The 20408-nt window shown below is 46.1% G+C and overlaps 2 protein-coding genes across 5 annotated transcripts in view; one reads left to right on the top strand and one right to left on the bottom strand.

The window, feature by feature from the left end:
- The window catches only part of LOC145940360 (uncharacterized), a 96621-nt gene that overhangs the window by 44663 nt on the left and 31550 nt on the right, over nt 1–20408 (top strand). Inside the window, exons 1-2 of one of the 4 annotated variants that reach the window (XM_083045419.1) lie at nt 1838–3957; nt 10932–12307. In XM_083045419.1, the coding sequence (XP_082901545.1) occupies nt 11183–12307 (1125 nt within the window). In that variant the 5' untranslated portion in view covers nt 1838–3957; nt 10932–11182. Of the gene's footprint in view, nt 1–1837; nt 3958–9966; nt 9986–10041; nt 10223–10931; nt 12308–20408 lie in introns of those variants that run through there. The other 3 variants (XM_083045421.1, XM_083045420.1, XM_083045418.1) reach the window with 3 other exon arrangements.
- LOC145940367 (uncharacterized) overlaps nt 1–20408 on the bottom strand; it is a 278019-nt gene that overhangs the window by 28952 nt on the left and 228659 nt on the right. The gene's annotated exons all lie outside the window — the stretch shown is intronic.

The following is a 20408-nucleotide window of genomic DNA, read 5'->3' on the forward strand; positions in this document are numbered from 1 at the left end:
TCGAATTTTTGGCCGCCGTCATCAAAGCGGTCCTGATTGCTGAGCGCGCATGGGTACCACAGTTGATTGGGATCATTGTAGGGGGCATTTTATGCACCGAGAGCATGCACCGCAGCTCCAACTTGAATACCGAATCAGGGAGGATGAAGGAGAGAGAAAGAGACAGAAGGAGACAGCCAGAACAAGAGAATGAGTGGCGCGGGATGGTGGGGGGTTACCGGTTTCAGAGGCTGTGCACCGTAACAGTAGAAGGCTACGGTCTCCCCTTCTTCTGCTTTTCTTCCCCGTCCTTCGTCCGCATTTTAATAATCCTCGACCCCCTTAGAGCGACCCGAACAAGGATAGAACACAGTTGGTCCCTCTATTTGCCTCGTGCCCGGTGTTAAGGGGTACCGCCCCCTACTGTGTATTATTAGTCTCGCTCGCTCCCACTTATCGTGGCGATCTCTCGCTCTTTTCCGTCGACTTTTGCTCTCTCTGAATAGTCGGAATGCTCTACAGGAGTGGTTCCATGATCGTCGTTTTTCGCCTCAGTACGACGGTCTTTCTTTCTTAGGCGGTACTAAAAAAGAAATTCGCGATTTTCCAACGCAGACGCGTTTCCGTTAGCGACTTTTGTCAATTGATAAAATGTCCTCTGTTTTCTCTTTTCTGCTGAAAAAAAGAAGAACCTTGAGGCATACAGTCATCCTCAATTTATTGTTGTCAGTGACAGGAAGAAAAATAGAGATTAAGCGAGTTTCAAGCCCAGTCCGATCTGTTCATTGACTATTCTTTTGTACCTGTGTGTATACTTTCTCGAAATGGGCCTTTTATAATAAATTCTTAAAACTCGAAGATTCTTGTGTCTTAAATTCCGAATTTTTTTCGAATGAAAGATAAATTAATTGCAACGATGCTCTACGTTGCAACGATCACTTTTTTGTGATTGCAACGCGTTAATGTCGCAGTTAGCCTGAGAATAATAAATTCTGTCGCACGAATAATGTAATAATGATATAAAAATTTATTAAATATTGATGTTAAGATATTTTTCTCTGTATGAATTTATATAAAACTCGAGGAAATCTAACGCAATTAGAGACTGTAAAATCACAATAAAGTACTGATTTTAGATTAAATTTTCTTGAGAACGATCTCTTTCGATATTCAAAGCATATTCAAAAAATATTTTAACGAATCTGAGAGACGAAGGAAATTTTGAGTTCAATTTCAAGCATTACCGTGGCGTGTTTCTCCGGATCTCCTCTCGAGGACCAAGATTCTGCGCAGGCTTACACGATGTGCGTTGAATAATTCAGCGTTAACATTCACAAAACTAAAGAAAATAAAAGCGAACGACTGCATCATCTTTGAATTTGGGATTCGAAATATTTTGACCTTAGATTTACGATACTGAAGCAGTTTTTGGAATATCGCCAGATGAATTCGACGTTTCACAAAATTCAGACGTAAGGCAGTCGTGCGATAGCAGACGTTACTGCTTTCTTGCAAGTCTCGGATCTTCTTTTTATTTTGTCGCCAAAATATCTTTCGGTTGCTCGCGTCATTCAATTTAAAAAAAATTCGAATAGGCAGACAGATAATCCTACCTAGATATGCTATCGTTACCGGTATCGGTTCCGAACGTGCGTCTATATACCGAAGACAAATTTTCGTGGAATCGGCGAGGAGATATACGAAGGCTCGACTGCGATGAACGAGGATTTCGACAGAGAAAAGTGGACGTCCCGCAGAGAGGACCAAAAGGACGGTAGCGAATTGGCGGGGGTGCGAAAAAGTAACGGGCGTGGGAGGGAGGGAGAGGGATATATTGCGACGGGGGTTTCGAGTGGAAGGAAAGCCGGCGGATACAGCGCGGAAAAAGAGAGAGGAAAGAGACGACCGCGTTGCTCGCGCGCGCGCGCACTTGCGGAAGAGAGCATCGTGCGCGGCGTGAGTGGCGGCATGGCGCGATACGGCTTGGCTCGTCTCGGTTCAACTTGGCACGGTGTGGCGGAGCCAGACCGAGTGAACAGAGTGAGAAGTGCTCGTATCGAGAGACGAGTCATGCTAGAGCGAGACGAGGACGAGATAGAGAGACGGCGGGGTAAAATCGAGCTAGTGCGAGCGCCCGAGCGAGACCGAGTCGAGCCGAGGGCAGGCACAGAGAGCCGTTGGCGTAGTAACGCGTGAGGCTTGTATAGCGTCGAGCCTGCTTGCTGCTTGCCTGCTTGCCTGCCTGCCTGCCTGCCTGCGCCTGCCTTGCTAGTTGCCCTTCCTCCCTCGACATCCCGCATCAGACCGTTCATCCGACAGCCCGACTCCAACTCTATCCGTGTGAACCGCGCGTCTGTGTCCGCTGCGTCTCTCCGCGTGGTGCCTCTGTCGGTGGCAACTACACACAAACGTTCCGGCCTTGCACTTGTGTGTGCACACCATCCGTGTGCGCGTGTGTTGGTTGGGGGTCCCGGCCCGACTCGACGCTCTCGGCCCGTCCCGTCCCGTTCCGTAGAGTATCGCACCGCGCCGCTCGCCACCCGCTATCCACAGCAGTTTCAGCCAGCCCGCCCGCCTGACTGCTTGCCAGTGTCCCACCGCACGCCGAACCGTTTGCACTCAGAAGCGATCAGGGAGCCCTTCTCTGCCTCCCTGCCGGCCACCCCGCTTGTACGCTCTCTCGTCGGCACCCCACTTCGGTCTCGTCACCCACGGCCGTACCGTCCCTCGTCTCCCTCACCATCGCTCCGACCCCGTCCTTTTTTCTCTCGCTTCGCACACACACACATATACACACGTGTTCCTCTCTTTCCCTCTTGAAATTTTCTCCCTCTTCGTCCCTGGCGCGCGGCGTTTCTTCACGTCCCACTCTGTCCCGTCGAGGCCTCCTCGCCCTTCTCTGGTAGTCGAGTTACACTCGGCGAACGCACGAGTACCGGCTATCGCTCTCTCCGTCACCCATCTCCGTCGGCTGGTTTTCCATCTCGTTCCCTCTCTCGCGTCTCCCTCATTCACACTCTACCTCCTTCCTACCAGTTGTCTGTCCCTTTTTCTCTCATGTGTTTAGTCTAGTCCCCTTCGCACCGTTCTACGATCCCTCCTACGTTCCGTTCGCGACACGGCTGTCCTCGTCTCGTCGCGACAGTCCTCCTTCTCCGTCTTCGATTTCTCTCTCTCTCTCTCGCTCGGGAGTAACGCCGGTGTGTACTCCCGCTGTCACCTGATCGCGGAACGCTTTTCGCGGGTGAGATACCGCTCGGCCACCGAGTCAACCCAGTCTGCTGGCGTTCTTGCTCCGATTCTTCCTTCTCGCTCTTTTCTCTCTTTTTCTCTCTGTCTCTCTCACACTTCGTTTGTCTTCGTCCTTGTTCCGTTTTTCTCGCTTACTCTCTTCCACCTCTCTTCCCTCCCCACCCCCGCCGCCACCTTCCACTCTTTACTCTTCTACCACCGCTCTTCCTCCTGCTGGTCGTCGTAGTGGTCTTCCTATACTCGCCTCGTTGCCGCGCGACGTCAACATCATCGGGCTGGTGGTTACCCAGAGGAAGAGAAGAGAGGCGAGAAAAAAGGAAAGCGAGCACAGAAGCGGCCGCCACCGTCCGACAGTGCTCATCCGCGCGACCGTGTTGCGGACGATCTCTCGCCTCTTCCTCCTTTCACGGATCTTCGCCGGCACGTCGGAGTCGCTCGTTGAGAGAGAAAGAGAGGGAGGTGACACTTTCGGGCAGACACGCGGCACGGATCTCGCGCATTTTCGGTGGACGTACGCGAGGACACGGAAGAGCCGCGCTCCGTTGCAGATTGGTGCCAAGATTTCCTTTTTTTCTATACTTTTTTTTATCAACCTCCACTCGGAGGACCCTTTGTTCCGAAAGCGTCTCGTGAGTTGAGTGGGTCTGCGCCGGTCTTTGACAGTGCATAAAAAACGCTCAATGCCTATTATCTCGGTGTGACAGTGCTGAAGACGACAATTTTCAAGTGAGTTCTCATCATTAATTTATAATTTTCAAGCTGTTCGTACGATTCTCTGCTTCTGAAAATTGCTCTCTTTCTCTTTCGATTCATATGGAACTTCATCTCGAGAGTTTTCTTTATATGCGGAAGGAAAAAAATGTCATAGGATTCGTGTGACGCGCTTTTGATGTGATTAGTGAAAATTCGTTTAAAAAAGTTATGACATTTTTAGCAGTTTTTCTCGATTATCCGTCGGCTCGTCGCGACTAATAACTCCATTTAATCCTCTTTTTATGTCATTCGATGCTGGAATGATACACGATTTTTAGTTTATATTAATTGGCATTTCCATTCATACTATCCATCGTATTGATATATTTTTCAGCAATAAAACCGTCCGCGAAACTATTTCGAAGTTATAGCGACATACTACGTAAATATAAGTGCTATAAATTATTAATCGGTCTCTCTCATGTATGTATTTCGCATTAGAAACCTCATGCTTCAAAATATATTGATACCAGAATCACAGATGCAAGAATTTTACATAATTGAAAGAACTAGACGTTAACGATATATTAACGTACGTTCGTTTAACTGTACATTTCTGATCTCTGCGTTTCGATTATATTGCGGTTTGTGCGTGTGTAAATTGCGCCAAGAGATCCCTTTAGTAAGGGGCGAAAGGGCGCGAAAGGGCGACGTTTCTCGGTAATAATCGATCGATGCGCGCAAACGGCGCGGATCGAGGAGATAAAGTCCGAATTATTTTCCGAATGGCGTGTCTGGAGATTTCCTTTGTTCTCTCTTTCTCTTCTTGAGAGAGAGAGAGAGAGAGAGAGAGAGAGAGAGAGAGAGAGAGAGAGAGAGAGAGAGAGAGAGAGAGAGAGAGAGAGAAACTCTCGTCGGAAAGGGAACGGAGAGATAGCGGCATCCGTCCGTTCTGGTGCCGGTTGCGGGCCGGTTCGCCACACCCGCCCGTTTGGGAATTCAACTTACTGCCACTCGGGACTCGCGCGAGGAGAGCGTTCGACGATTTCTCCGACGGGATCCTAACGGGCCGACGCGCCCGTTTGGCGAAAGGCACCGATTCGATCGATCGATCCTTTCGCGAGGGACACTTATCGCTGGCGTTTAATTTTTCTTATCAATCGGCGATTAACTCGCTCGACGCGAGGATATCGTCGATGTGTGTGTGTACGTCGAGACGTTTGCACAAGTTCCGTTATCGCATTTTTAAGATTGCCCGAGTCGCGAAATGTCTGAGAAAAGTCTTGTTATCGATTTTCCAAGAGTGTTAAAGAGATTGCCGCATTTCGATTACACGAGATTGTTGCGTTTGGTTCTTATACTAGCGATTTAATTCGACGTAGGCGGACAACGGAAAATGCGCGCGCGAAAATTGAATTGGAAAAGCCAAAGCACTCGTTTGCGGTGCTCTTTTAAAGCGTCATTATCAGCGATAGTTCGTCCTGACTCTATTTGCAACTTTTTTTTCTACAGAATTTATTAAACGCATTTCACAGATGACGCATTGAGCGATGATGAGTTAAATTAAACGTCACTTTTTGCTTTGTTAAAAACTCTTTGTTTAAATTAATTAATTCTCACTAATGATGACTAGTTTTACATATGTATATTATATTCAATAACTAAGTTTCGAAATTTATTGTAATTATATTTTTTTTCTTTGGATTATTCACTCTACAAAATATTATTAAAAAATTCGCAATATCGCAACATTGAAGAAGTTAAGCGTTGAAAAATGAAGGATTTGTTATCCCTCATCTATGATCCTTTTTAAACAATGATCAGATGTAAGGCAACTATTGAAATTATCTTACGTTAATATGACGGATGATCGATAAAAGTAGTTAAGATTGGATATAGCTTCTCGCACAACTCTTGCGCCAAACAAGATCGGAGTACTATTATGCGCTTGCATCTCGCAATCTCGTTACGCTGATCCTTCAACGCTTGAAAATAAAACGCGTCACATTTCTGAAGAGACTTTCGCGAGAGTCGTGGCTATTATCCATAATAGATGATATTTAGTCTCTTCTTTGTGTTCTCTCCTGGCGGAATTTTGAATCTTTCGTGCTAATCATATATCGTCTGTTATAATCCTGTCGCGAACGTTCGAAATTTTACGCAAACTAGTCGCGCGTCAAAACATGTGTCTACATTGATCGTAAATTGCCTGGGTTTATGGACTCTTTGAGTTTCGTCTGTCGACTTGTGAAGTCGTCGAAATTTGACGTGCGATGTTTCAACCGCGATTGCGAAAATGTTTTCGCGGCCAGATTTTAGCTCGGAAATCGAAGCTATTTTCGCGGATTCTCTCTGCACTTGCACCGACGAATGTTCTTATTCAAAAATTTTAATTTAACAAAATAAAAATATGATAATTAATAGTAAGCCTTAATTAATAGTCACGAAATCGATTGATCAAAATTATTGATGTTTTTACAAATAGTAAAGATCTTTTTACTCTAGTTTCATCATTTAACACGTAGTTACTTTCAACAGACAATTGCGTCAACTTTTAATTTTGGCAATTTTATTTTTAGCGACAGAAGAAGAGCGATTTCCGTTGAAGTAATTATTAATACTCGCTTTGAATAAGTTACGAGAAGGAAACAAGCTTCCAAAGTACAAGGTGTCTATAGATCGTCAAATTGGGAAAGCTATTAATTGCATTCTTTGAAAAAGGATGAAAAAGATTATGCAACCATAGTTTCAACAAAATTCTTTACTTTCAACTTATAAACTTTTGCAAAAATCTCTCGCAAACTAGAAACACAAATAAAACTTTTTTTTTTAATAAAAAATAGCAACACTTGTTACGATTCGATAAATTAGTTTGATATCTCTGTAATAATTAATGTATACATAAGAGTAACTGCACAAATTGATCTATCTATATTTGTGAATCATGACGAGACAATACAAAATAAGCATCATTAAAATGAAAGTATTTTTGATCTTCTCTTTAAAACGAGAAGCAGAGTAATAATTATTTTAAAATCAAATTTCCCCGAATTTCTATGCATACTTGTAAAATCTTGTCATAGATCAAGAATGGATTATCAATCTCATTACAATAATCTTTTCTCATACCAAATTTGGCAATGTATTTTAGAAATATCTCATATATTGCTTTTATTCGCGATAATAAAAAAAATGGGAACAGTCGTGTTTCTCCAGACGATGAAAATAGCGATCGCGAATTTGACGATCGGTGGCCACGAGACGCCGCTGTTACGAAACCGATCAACGGTAGACAAGAGGTGTCGGGGGGAGAGAGAGGATGAACGGGAGGACTCGGTGGCGTCCTGCGCGGGAAACGGATAACCGAAACTGCCGCGTATGCACGCGTACAACGGGTGGGCGTACGTGGTAATACAGTGGCCATGCGAGCTTGATTACACATTGCGATCACGAGTGTCCCACGAGCGGGCGGACATAAGGCCTTTTGTCGCACTATGGCCTGCGGGCAGGAAGCACGTAGCGTGACACCCGACCGCTCGGTGTGCGAGCGGCACCCATATTATACGCTGAGTAATATGTACATGAAGGGAGGGAGATAGAGAAGGAGATAGAGCACGAGAGGGAGAATGGCGTACGTGGAGTAAAGAAGGGAGATAGAACGACACGGTAAAGGGGACGAGAGATGCGAAACGAGAGAGAAGAGGAACAGGGGAAAGGGGAAAAGACGGCGTTTGCGGGGACGACAGGGGACGCGCTATAATACTCGGTGGTGGTCCCATGCCACTACGTGACTTGTGTGCGGCTCTAAGCCGAGACATATCACCGTCCCGGGGCCCCGTTTCTGCCACCTAAAGGAGCACGCGGATATATCGCGCGCCAGGGCCATTATGCCGGGGCTACCGTGCCGGATGGACGGTTCGATCGGCCTTATTGAATTTGCTCTCCCCCTTCATCCCCTTTCGCTCCCACTCGCAATCGTTTCGCCGCTCGGGTTTGTTTCCCCGATTGTTCGTCGCGAGTTATCTAAGCGCAATCCGCGACTGACCTAATCGGGTCACCGTATTCGCGAATGCAAGCTCTCGAGAGTTTTTTTCACCTAGTCTAGGGTTTCCGTCCGCGTTTGGCGAGCGTTTGCGCGGTGTAACATATTCAGCGAAATCGGAACGCGCCGAGATAACTTAATTTGAGATTCTCTTCATCCTTCACACACACACACACACACACACACACACACACACACACACACACACGTACACGCATGTGGACTTATTAAGTTTCCTTCGACACATTACAATTTTACGTACTTTTTAGAGATCGTTTAAAATTCTAAAGCCACGAATATTTAAGCTTAAATTTTATTCTCCTAAATATTTTATGCATCTTGATGAACTTCTAATAATTACTGGATGAAAATTTCTTGACAATATAAATTATCAATATAAATAGATTTTATATTCAGAATTATATGCCTTCTCGAATTAAATAAGTGATATCAATTAATCATTTAACGTTATTTTTCGGCGACATGTACTAAATATTATATGGCAATTAAAAAGTTTATTTTCTATAAATTTCTCATTTTGCTTTTATTCTCGTACTCTTTCTTTCGCAATCAAAAAGCATAAATATTCCGTTTAATATTACCAGTCGACTTTATCCGCTTTGGTCTCTCCCCCATTGATCTGTCTGCAAGTCTGGTTCGATGGTGGCGCAGATTAAATACGAGACTGCGGTAGTTAATAGATACTTAATCGGCCCGTTAATTAAGGAAATCGCGACGCTCTCGAAATAAATCTTTTCGCACTCTCGCACGATTGTATCTCCGCGCGCGAGATAATATTGATTATCTAGCAATGATATCATCCCGACTTTTTGATCGTATTTTGCCTTCATGATTTCTCCTTCTCTCTCTCTCTCTCTCCCCGGTTCTCTCTCTGTTAGTTGAAGGAGACAGCGTACATCGCGTTCCGGCCATTATGCCAGCCACCGTGCTAGACGCTTCGATCGGCCTCATTGAATTAGTTCCCGCTCGCGGGCTTGTTTCTCGATTGTCTAGCGTAAACCGCAGAGGTCTACCATTTTACACGGAAACTCGCTCGATCCGTCGGTTGGCTCGTTGATTGACATTCCCAAGAGCGGTAATCGCGAAAATAAGAAATCCACCCCGAATGCCAGTCTTTCGCGCGATTCTCTCGTCAAGACATATCGAACGATCCGGACTAAGATATTTAGAGATATCTCTCGATCCATTATAGGCACAACTGTCCCGAATAATTAGTATCTATCATAAATGTACGTAAAAGCGAATTTTTAATATTAAAGTCTCTAATTTTTAATTTAAAAAATCTCGTCAATATTTTTACGCGGGATATAAATGAAATCTTTATAAATTTTATTTATGCATTTTCTTTTTAATTTGTGAAATTGATTTGATCAATATCAATACAATATTTATTAATTGTTTCGTTTACTATATGTATATGCATACACAGCATAGTCCGTTTCCTTTGCTATCTCGAAGAACTTTGTCGAAATAGTTATATTCCCATTTATTCCTGTTCATTGAACGTGTCCTACGATTGTCGACAATTTGCCCGTTAACGCAGCCCAAGGCCGTCGATGGAATTGACTGTTTCCGCGACTTCGCGAGATTTCATTTTGATATCCGCCATCGCGGAGCAACCTACCGGTATTCCGAGGATTATCCAGTTCCCGCCATCTAAGGATGCTTTAAGCATCGCTCTCGGAGCTGTTAGAGCGAACTGCCGGACGTTTCGATCGACCTTATCGAATTAATTCCCGCTCTCCTAGGTTCGCGCCACGATTGCGGATTATACCCTATTCGGTCACGTTTATTCGTAATACGTGATTCCACGAGATCTTCGATACATTTACAGCGGTTTCGAACGCTTTGCTTTGCTATATAAATTTATATATATTCAGTAATATGTGTATGTATGTGTGCGCGTATGAATTTGAACGAATCATCGTAATGTTTCTGGATTTTGTAGATAAACCAGAACGTTCATCGAAGGGCGTGATATCGAGGGTGTCTCTAAGGGTGAGAACCGTACGAAGGGTAGCTTCATTTTTAGGTCGTTATATCTCATTATTTTTCGGCTCTATGCGCCGCAGGAGGTAGAGAACAATAACGTTTCGATCCTCGGGATGTTTTTTTTTCAGCTGACACGTGGCACGCTATATTCTAGTTTGATATCGGGCATTCGCGCAAAAGCGCTCCGCACGCGCGAAAGGAAAGGTCGTTGCGACTAACCGGTTCCTCTGTTTAATAAGTCGTGTAAGTTGCTAGCTAATTGTGTCAGCGTCTATCCTAATGGTGCTCTTGCGAAAAGTTTCCATTTCTTCATACGCGGTTAGAGTTGAAACATGAAGAAGCGCGAGATTTCTATTTCAAGCGCGAGCGATGTCGAAAAGTTAATCCGTTTTGCATTATTTATGATAACAATAATTTTAGTGTATAAAAAAAAGAAAAAGTATGAAGTATAGACATTTTAAGTGAACCGTTTATTTTAAAAGCAGCAGGTTTCAAATGAATCAAAATAAGCTAAATAAATTAGGAGCATAAACTAATCTCTCAATTTTAGCGAAATTTCTGAAATTTGGCTCACTTTATTTTCAAAATAAATGACCTCGCTAGATACTGATGCCCCTACGAATCCCTGATTAAGCTCGCAGAGAGGCGAGAGTGATCGGATCCGGCCGAGAATATTAGAGCGGAGAGTTTTTCGCGGCGAGTTTTTTTTACGCGCGGGGTGCCGCGCGTCTATTATCGGACAGAAAGTGGAAGGCGACGGGAGTCAATTTCCCGAGTGAATTTCTGCCGCGTATTATATCCCAGCTATAATCTACTTCTCCCACTGACGATAGCCTCCACCCGCTCGGCTAGTAGTAGTCCATTAGCGGCGCCCTTGCGCTTAAACGTTTCCGCCGCTTAATTGCGCATAGCTAATTTTCCTCGTCACATTTCATCTCTCTTTTGTTTCCAGGCGCAGCATCGCCGCCGTCGTCGTCATCGTCATCCCCGAAGAAAAACGTCGGGGCGTTTCTCGAACGATACCGTGTTAACGTCGCCGCGAACGTTGAGTTTCGGACAAACGAGTAATCGCGGATGATCTTTTATAGTGTGACTTTGATAGTGTGACTTGCAGTGTGCTCAGTGTCGATGTGCCGGGTGCGGGCTCACGGCAAAGAACAGAAGCCCGCTCGCGACACGTAAACAAACGCGAACGACGCGAATATGGCCAGCACGACGATGATGGGTTTGCGTCGCAGAGCGCCGGTGAACAGCTCGCCGACTCCCTCGAGTCATTCGCCATCCACTACGTCGTCGTCGAACAAGCGCTTGAGGAACGAGAACAACAACAGCCCATCCCACGGTAATCTGAACTCGATGAACGCCGGCTCTCGGGACGAGCCGCCAACGAAGAAGTCCCGCGGGACTTCGACGAGCGGAGCGAAAGGTAGTAGTAATTCGGCGTCCTCCTCGACAACCACGAGTACCTCGACCGACAGTCAGAATTCAAGGAGTCGCGGAACTTCCGTTTCGAGATCGACCACTCAGACCAAGTCGTCGTCCACTTCGACGGCTGCCACCTCGGTTACCTCTTCCTCAACGAGCGGTATATCGACCGTCCTCTCGACCAGCTGGACGACTACGTCAGGCATGTCGGACGTGGCGTCGTACGCTTCCGTGACCGGGCTCGGTTTGACAAGCGGACAAACGGCCGGCCTGTGCGCCGGAAGCCTCGGCATGCCTGCTACACCGATACCACCGTACATGTCGACCTCCATGGCAACCTTCGTCGGTAACGCCACGAACCTCGGCAAGAACTCGTCCGTCTCGTACCTCGACATTTCCAACATGACCGGCGGTTCCTTGGCCGCTTCCGGCGTCGCGAACTCGTTAAACAGCGGATACGCGGCGAACGGTTCCGCTACTGTAGACACGAAGAACGGAATATCGTTGTCGTACTCGCCGAATGTCAACGGTGGCTCGTACGGCGTGCAAAAGGGCCCGAACGGAGCCGAGATGGCCGCCACGGCTTCGCCGAGGAAATTTCAAAACGACACCATGTTTAACACTTATCAGCCGTGGGTGATCAAAACGTACGGCGATCAGGCCAAGACCAAGACGATCACCCTCAAGAAATACGCCCGCATTCTGAGAACGTTGCGGGGCGAGGAAGTGAACAGCGCCGAGAACAGCAAGTTCCGCTTTTGGGTCAAGAGCAAGGGTTTCCATATCGGCCAGCCGGAAGGCTACGACGCAAAACCGGCCGACAAGATTATCGGACGTCACGCTGTCACGAACCCGGGATTGGATCCGCCGCTCTACGTGCCCACGCAGCTGCCGCACAACAAGGTGAGTACATTCAAGCAGATTATCCTACCTCCCGTAATCGCGAGAAACCTTGCTCGGGAAACGTTCCTCAGGTAGAGCTCACGAGTGGTCGTTGAAAGACGATTTAGATTAAGAGATCGTTTGAGAGACGAGGTACCGACAGATCATTTCTTTCGAAGAATCGCAATTAGATTTAGATTAATAAATAAAGAGTGATAGGATGAGTTTTGGGTTGGAATATATTTTGCAAAATTTTTTTTTACTTACGAACTGATATATATAATGAGACATATATATGTTTTATTTAACGTGAAACAGACGGCGATTTAGATAAAATTAAACACATACCTATACATATATACACATCAAGATTTGCATATCTAGATACATACGTTCCTCCTGGTATAGTTCACTGTATACTTTTCTCAAGTGATACTCTTAAGAGAAATGCTCAGAGCGAAAAGAAGAAGCGGTTATAACAATTTTCTTACGCGCTAACCGTGCGCAGAGAACGGTAATAACGTCGCTCCGCGAAGCTGTCCTATATTCAGCCCGTAAATTCTACTTTCTTATCCTTATTCCCGGGAAATTGACTTTCGGGCTTTTATCCACGCAGATTAGTCGTTCCGCGCGCGCGGCGACATGTGCGGAAAAAGAGCCCACCGCGACGGCGGCCTACCGAGAGAAACCCGAGGTTTACGAGTCGGTGGGGTTTATTTTCACGGCGCGGCGAGTAGAAAAACTGCGAGAAATCTCGGGCGCGGCATGCGCTCAGAAAGCAACAGAGAAAGAGAGAGAGAGAGGGCTCATCGTGCACAGATAAGGCGGCCGCTTAATTGTGTCTAATTATGTATATACGCTCGTGTAACGGCGTGGCCGATGCCGCCACCTCGTCCGACGATCTCCGTCGAAGGGGGTAGAGGGGGAAGGAGGGTAAAGAGGAAGAGACTTACGTCGATGCAACGGCGCTTCGATCCACTTGCCGGAGCCTTGCCAAGCTGTCGGAGTGAAAGAGGAAAAAAAAGAAAGGAAAGAGAGAGGAGCGCTTTGCGCCACGCCATTCGTCTGGTCTGGGGTCTCTCTTTGGTACCGCTTCCGCGATTTTCCATCCGCGTCTTCTCTCGCAGAGATTTCGGCGCAAAATGAAACCTGCGAGAGAATCTCTCTCTAGCTTCGTCTCCTCGCTACGCCTGATGCGCTACTTTAAGACTATCCGATAACGCGTTAAATTACTTAGACAGCGCCACGTCATCGTGCACGCCCTATCGGGCCTGCGCTGGATATTCCGGGAATATCCCGTGATTTACTCGCGCCGGAACGTCTTGATTAAACTGGTCATGGTTATGGATAACCCGATAAACGAAGTGATAATCTAATCTGTAAAATTGGTTTACGTTTCGACATCGAAATCGAAATTTAATAGGTACGGTAGTTATATATAAATAAAATTGATACTTAAAAAAAAATTTTTTTCTTAATATATTAAAATCACAGTTATCTCGTATAATGTCGTATAATATTTATAAATCTCGTATAATATTTTTACAAACTATATATATCTCTAGAGTATTGTCGGGAAGAATAATTCGTCGAAATATTGTCACGAACATTCATTTTCTACGGTACTATAGTTCTCGTCTCTATCAGAACAACGATGCCCCATTATCATCCGTATATCTGTGAGAGATGTTCACACGCGGGGAAGACGCTCTCTTCCTTCCCGTTGCTCAATTACATTTCACTCTATCGCGAGAGAGGCGGACACTTTCACGGTTTTCTTTGCCCAACATATAGTATACTGCGCAATCCGGTCTCACAAAAATCAGACACCGCCCTCCCCTCGAGTTCTTCCAAATCGCCGGCGAGATTACAGCGTTATTTTATCCGATATTTCCACGTCGATAAATCGTCGTCGTCGGTGAATTTTATTTCATTGCAAAATTCGCATCAAAACGCGTATCGTTAAAATTCATCCCCTACTCGTCAGTACATTATAAATTTCAAGAATCAATTAGGATCATTATTACGGTCTATACATCTTCGATTTCCGTTCAAAGAATCAAAGGAAACGTACAGTCTTTTTTTCTCGGTTCCGCGAATCTAATTCATAGATGTATTTTTATTAAACGCGAGAAGGGTCTAACTATCCCGGACATTCTCTTTCTCCCTTTTAAAATTGCAGTGTTCTATTAGTTACATCTCGCGCTTGCTGTTTGCGCGCGTCGCGCGGTGCCGTGGGATTCCGGGCGCCGAAGCGGCACTCTTTCTCACGGAAAAGGAAGAGCGCAGAGCGGGCGCGCTTAGAATTCCGCCGCTTCGCTCAGTCGCTTGCTCGGTCCATCGATCGGGATTCACAGTTCCGGGTGGTCGGAGCAGCGGCGGATTCATCCTTCTCTCGCCCAACGGCGACGGTGGCGGGATTTTGCATGCCTTCCGAGATTCTCTCCGCGTCCTCCTTTCTCTCTCTCTCTCTCTTTCTCTCTCCCACTCCATTTCCGTTCACAGCATCCCGCAAAATATCACCCGCTCGCGACACTCATTTTTCACGGTTGACCGTCGTCGAGAGCCGCGAGATAACAACGGCGGAGAGGAAAGGTTCGCCACCGCGATAACTCTCTGGAGAAGAGAGAGGAGAGCTTTTCTTTTCTCTCCTCTTCTGCTCCACTCGATCCCTTTCGCTCGCTCGCTCACTCGCCTCGAGGGTGGCAGAAGAGTAGGTAGGTCTGGCCAGTCATTAGTCACTTTCCGAAGCAGAGGCACAGACAGGCCGCGGCTCTTCCTCTCTCCCGTCCACCTCGCTTCCTCCCTCTGTGTGTGTTCTACGTTTCGCTTCTCTCTTTCTCCCTACATCCTTCCCAGCTATTTTGTCTCGCTCCATGTGCCGTCTATCGGCCGCTCGCACACTCCTCTTCTCCGTCTCGCTACGGTTCCGTGCCTTCCTCGTGCTTCTCTCGCACGGGGGTCTCTCTACACCGGCCACCCTTCGTTCTCCCTTCGCGTCCCACCCCCGCTCGCGCCGACTACGAGACTCCGATTCCAAGACCCGAAGCGGTATAAGTCTCCCCTCTTGTCGGGCTCCGTTGGCTGTGGCTTCGAGACGTTCTCGCTTACTCCCCTCGCGAGGAGAAACGCCGCCGTCGCCGTCGTGTTTGCCTCCTCTCTCGGTGCTAAGCCTCTCGCGCGTCTATCTTGATTGAGAGGGAGCGCTGGTATGCTCTCTCTTCGTCTTCGCCACGTCGTTTTCTCTGTCCTTCTCTCTCACGATTATGAGGCAAGAGGATAGAGAGAGAGAAAGAGAGAGAAAGCGAACTAACCGTGCTTAGTCACGTGAACCCGACGAGGACGCAGCGAGAGAGAGGTTGTCATTGATCGTCCCGACTGCGGCTTGTGAGCCGCTAAAGGTCCCGTACAAGCACGGGCCCGCCGGCATGTAGCCGCAGCTATATAGCATGCGTATATATGTATATCTAGGTATGTGTGTGTGAGCACACGTGCGTAAGTGCTCCGCTCGTCGTTCTCGTGCGTGCGACGGCGGAAACCTTTTTTTTTTTTCTTCTTTCCTTGCGCTGTTCGAACTGCAGCGTTATTAGGTTGGCTATAGCGATCCGACACGTAATTTTGATATGTGATAAAAATGTGAAAAACATGATAATCACGTTACATTTATCTTTCATGATTATTCTGCGGCACAGCTTGCGTAAAAAAAATTATTTTTAGATACAATCGTTAATGTTCGAAAATAATAAGTTTTTTTTAATAAGTTTAAAAGAGCAGGCTAAAATATAGAAGAGACCTTTTAAATATTATTTAAATTTAATCTAAATTAGGATTTATGCTTTATGTATAGTAGTAACGCGCATGTGCAGAAGAGATCTAAGACTGTCTTCTCGTGACGTTATATTTACCATTTAATCAGAGACTCTTCGTTCTTTCTCTCTGATGATTTCTGTGATACAACGCAAAGATAGCATATGAATCGCGTTTGCTAAATATCCGATGACGTTTTTTAACAACGACATTTGTTGGGAAAATTGCGAGCGCCCGGAGAGCGCTGCTGGAAGTTTTTAATCAATGGGGACAAGGGAACTGGGACATCCGTATAGAATAGGTAGCAAAGACGTGAACAAGGAAAAAGATCGTCCTCGCGCGCGGAGGTTAACCAAGGCGATAATTCGTCGCTCCGATTTCGGGGGTTTGGCTCGGTTAACCGAAACCGTGGTTCCGAGGGCGTGCGCCGCGACCCTTAGCCAATAAAACAGTTGACCTCCTTCACCGGAGGAGAGAGTAGCAAGGCGGAACGAGTAAAGCGACGCGATCCCGTGGTCCTCTGCATTTTTGGCGAACGCTGCGAATTCTTCGCTAATGGTTCCCATTCTTTCTTTCTTTGTTTCACGTCTCTTCTCCTCCTCCACCTCTTTCGGACAGTTACGAATAAACCGCATTGATTGAAGAGCGCGTAAATAAATTGCGATCGATCGTCGACCGGCCGTACGATACTGCGTGATGTTTTCTAAAAGAAGAAATTCATTATCGGAAAACTTGCCGGGAAAGAAATTTATTTGATCCCTACAGCAAAATTTACTTCGCCGTATTATTGCCTTCAATTTCCTCGCTTTTCGTCTATTTTAATCAATGTGTCTTATGAGTAGAATCAATTATAAATTTTTTTATCTCTGAAACTTGAGAATGTATCACACATACATACATATACACACACAGAAAGATTTTAAGTGATATGTCAAATAAATCGCACGTTATTCGATTCCGCGAGTATCGACGCTGAAACGAGATAAAGAAAAGTAACATCCGCTACAATCGCTCTTTGTAATGGTATTCGATGCTGATATATATAAGATCGCTCTGCGCGCCCTTCGGCCTAGCCCTTAGCGTGGCCCAGGCAGCAGCGCTTGATTATTATCACCACCCTTGCCTCGATAATGAAAGTACGTGCGCGCGCTCCCTTACGCGTGTGTGTGTGTGTGTCTGTGTTGAGAGCGCCAGGGTTCGCCGCCTGGTTGCATTCGGGCACCGGCGGTGGACGAGACCTGATGGGAAGAGCGGCGGCGGCGGCGGTGGCAAAGGAATAGAGGGGAGGCAACAACGAGGGTGGCTTCGAGGCGTATATTCGCTGTGTCTCGGCCCTGCTGAGTCACGCACTAAAGAGAAACGCGTGAGGTCTCTCTCCGAGGGACGAACAGAGGGTTCCGAGCAACTACGACAACGACGGGAGCTTCGTGCGAGAATTTTTATTTTTAGCATGCCACACTGATCCGGACACAAAACCCTCTCCCTCTCGTGCTCGATTTTTAAAAGACAGAATTTTTTTAATTATACTTGGCTTCTCATACCCAGAGCAAAAGAGAAATATTTTTTTTTCAGAAATATTTTAAAGTAATAAATACATCAACTTTAAAAAATCTGTCTTCTTTGAATGGATATATTATAAATATAATAACGATGCATATTTTCAATAGAATGCAACACATTTTAAGTTCTAACTTCAGTTATATATTTTTGAACTTTATTAAAAGGAAAATATTTTTTGACACATTTATTATTACTAAAATAATATTTGAAATTTTCTCATAGAATCCCTTCTCTCTAATAACATATAATGTAAAATCGGTCTAACGAAATTAGATTACTGTCGCGTCCTATCTCACGCGTAATGTTTTTTTTTCGCGACACGGGTGGAACTCGGTTCATTGCGCAAGCAGAATTTTATTTATAAAATCCATAAGAGAGAGAAAGAGAGTGCAAAATGGAGAGAGGCTAAGCTCCGTCTACGGTTTATCACAACGGTAATGCTGGATAAAGATTGTTATCGCCACTATCTCCCCGTATCGATAACCAAAGTGCACGCTCTTCATTCGTGCGCTCGTGCTAATGCCCCGAGATTAACCCCTTCGTTACTCCGAATTTTTCGCCCGCTAAAATTGAAAGCTTCTCGCCGCCGATTTTGCCACATTGTTATGTAATGTTATATGTATGTTCGTCTTTCAATTTACGTGCGGACCATCTCTTCCATCAAATTCGAATTCTGCGCTATAAAGTCCACAAAGCCAAATTTTAAATAAATGTATGAAGTCTCTATTCTGGATATTTGTTTATTCAAAGAATTTTTGACCACATATACGTCTTTTGTAACTTGGATTTTATCGAGAGCAATTTTTTCACTAGTAAATAAAAAAGTGTTTTAATTGTAAATTTTTTATTAGAAATTTATAAGAAATCAAATTTTAAGTACCGTGAAAAATATCCATATATAAGCATTGTTTTTCCCGAAGAGATTAAAATGCAATCACGAAAGGGTTAATAACCTTGCCATCTTGGAAGGAAATCGAGAGAAGGGTAAATCCGAAGGATGAATTCATCCCGCGAAACAATCCGCGAAGAAAGCAGAACAGCGCGAGATTTGCTGGGCATTAAAACAGACTCGCTGCACTAGGTACACGGATAGGAAGAACGGTGTCGGACGCGACAGAGCAGCCATGGTAGCGTGAAATACGACACTACAATCTGGATTTCCGGGCCTTAACTCGGTACGCTTACTCTGTAAATGAACTAACAGGAGCAGAGCTTCTGGTTCACTCCCAGGATACCGTTAACAATGTATATCCTCTGCTCCAAAAATTAACATCTGGAATATGTCGTATACATTTCACTTCATATTAAGATAGTATCTTAAAATTAAAGTTGCGTTTCATCAATTTTTGCACGCGATAAGATATTAAAACGAGATGCTAAAATACCTAATGACATTCGTGAAATAATTTGGGATGGATATTTGGTCGACAAAAATATTGGGCGAGGATGTGCGAAGAAATGCGCGAAATTTTCAGAATGCGATTAAAGAGATCGAATTCCTCCCTTCTCGTATCGTATTCGTATTAATTATATATTTATGCCAGTCGGACTCGTATCGAACCTAAGTTCCTATATTTCGTTCCCATCGGCGGCGCATGCATCCGTTATGATCCGCGGCGCGGCGGGAATATTTCTCCGCTTTAGCGGAGCGAATTTCGTCGCTGCTTTCGCAGAGAGAGAGAGAAAGAGAGAAGAGATTCTGCCGATGGTTCGCATACCGTCCAACATACCGGCCTGCTGTTCATGCGCCGGCATGAACGCGGAACGAAAGCGCGCGGATCGAGAGCGCGTACGCGCCGAGAACTCGGGACCGGCTGAGCCGTTCTGGGCGGCTGAGTTCTGGGGTCCCGACCGTCTCGTTCCCTCGGTCCCCTCGCGCACACGGCGGCTATAACGCGCGGCACGTAACCGCGGCCGGCGGCAATTAGTAGCGGGCCGCCAAGGGAGCCTCGGCCTTTTTCCCCAACCTGCTTGCCAACCTCCGCCCGTTCCATTCTACCTCTCTCTTTCCGACACTGGCTCTCTTTCTGACTCTCTATCACGATCTATCTCGTTCCACTCGTTCGCGGCGTCCCGCTCGCACGTCCGCTTCTCTTCAGCATCCACGTTTCTCTCCTTCCTCTTCCTCTTTCCGCCCGCGGCGTATTCCATCGCTCTTCGCCGGTACAGCCCCCTTCCCTCTGATCTCTCCTTCCTGTCCTCTCTTTCTTTCATGCCGGCACTCCTGCGGCGCGTTTTCGCTCGCCTGTGTGTATACGGGACTCGGGATATTCGCTTTCTCTCTCTTTCTTCCTCATTCTCTCGTTCTCTACGTGATCCTGGTCTTTCTGCTCTCTCGCTCGCTCGCGTGCGCGATCGGTTTCACGTCAGGAAAAGGGCACAGGGGGGAGGAGAAGGGAACATCGGCGAAAAAGCGACAGAGGTGGTTGTGTTCGGGAGCAAGAGAGAGGTAGAGGAAGAACGCTGGAGAGAAAAAGGCACGGGGGAGAGTGCGCGCGTCGGGCAAAGAGAGAGAGAGAGAGAGAGAGAGAGAGAGAGAGAGAGAGAGAGAAGTGGGCGCGAGAGAAGGACGGATCGGGGTTGTGCGGTGGCACAAAAAGAGGCGTAGCGAGAGAAAGAAGAAAAAAGAGCGAGAAGGACCGCTATGGCGAAAGGGAAGAGAGGAGAAGACGGGGTGGAGACGCAGACTGAGAGAGAGAGAACGAGGGTGGGAAAGGGAAATGCGGAAAAAAGCGGTTGAAGAAAAAGAAAAGAG

Source organism: Prenolepis imparis, unplaced genomic scaffold, assembly GCF_030444845.1.
Source record: "Prenolepis imparis isolate NDT839.2.m4 unplaced genomic scaffold, iyPreImpa1.0 SCAF_9, whole genome shotgun sequence".
NCBI classification, from domain to species: domain Eukaryota; kingdom Metazoa; phylum Arthropoda; class Insecta; order Hymenoptera; family Formicidae; genus Prenolepis; species Prenolepis imparis.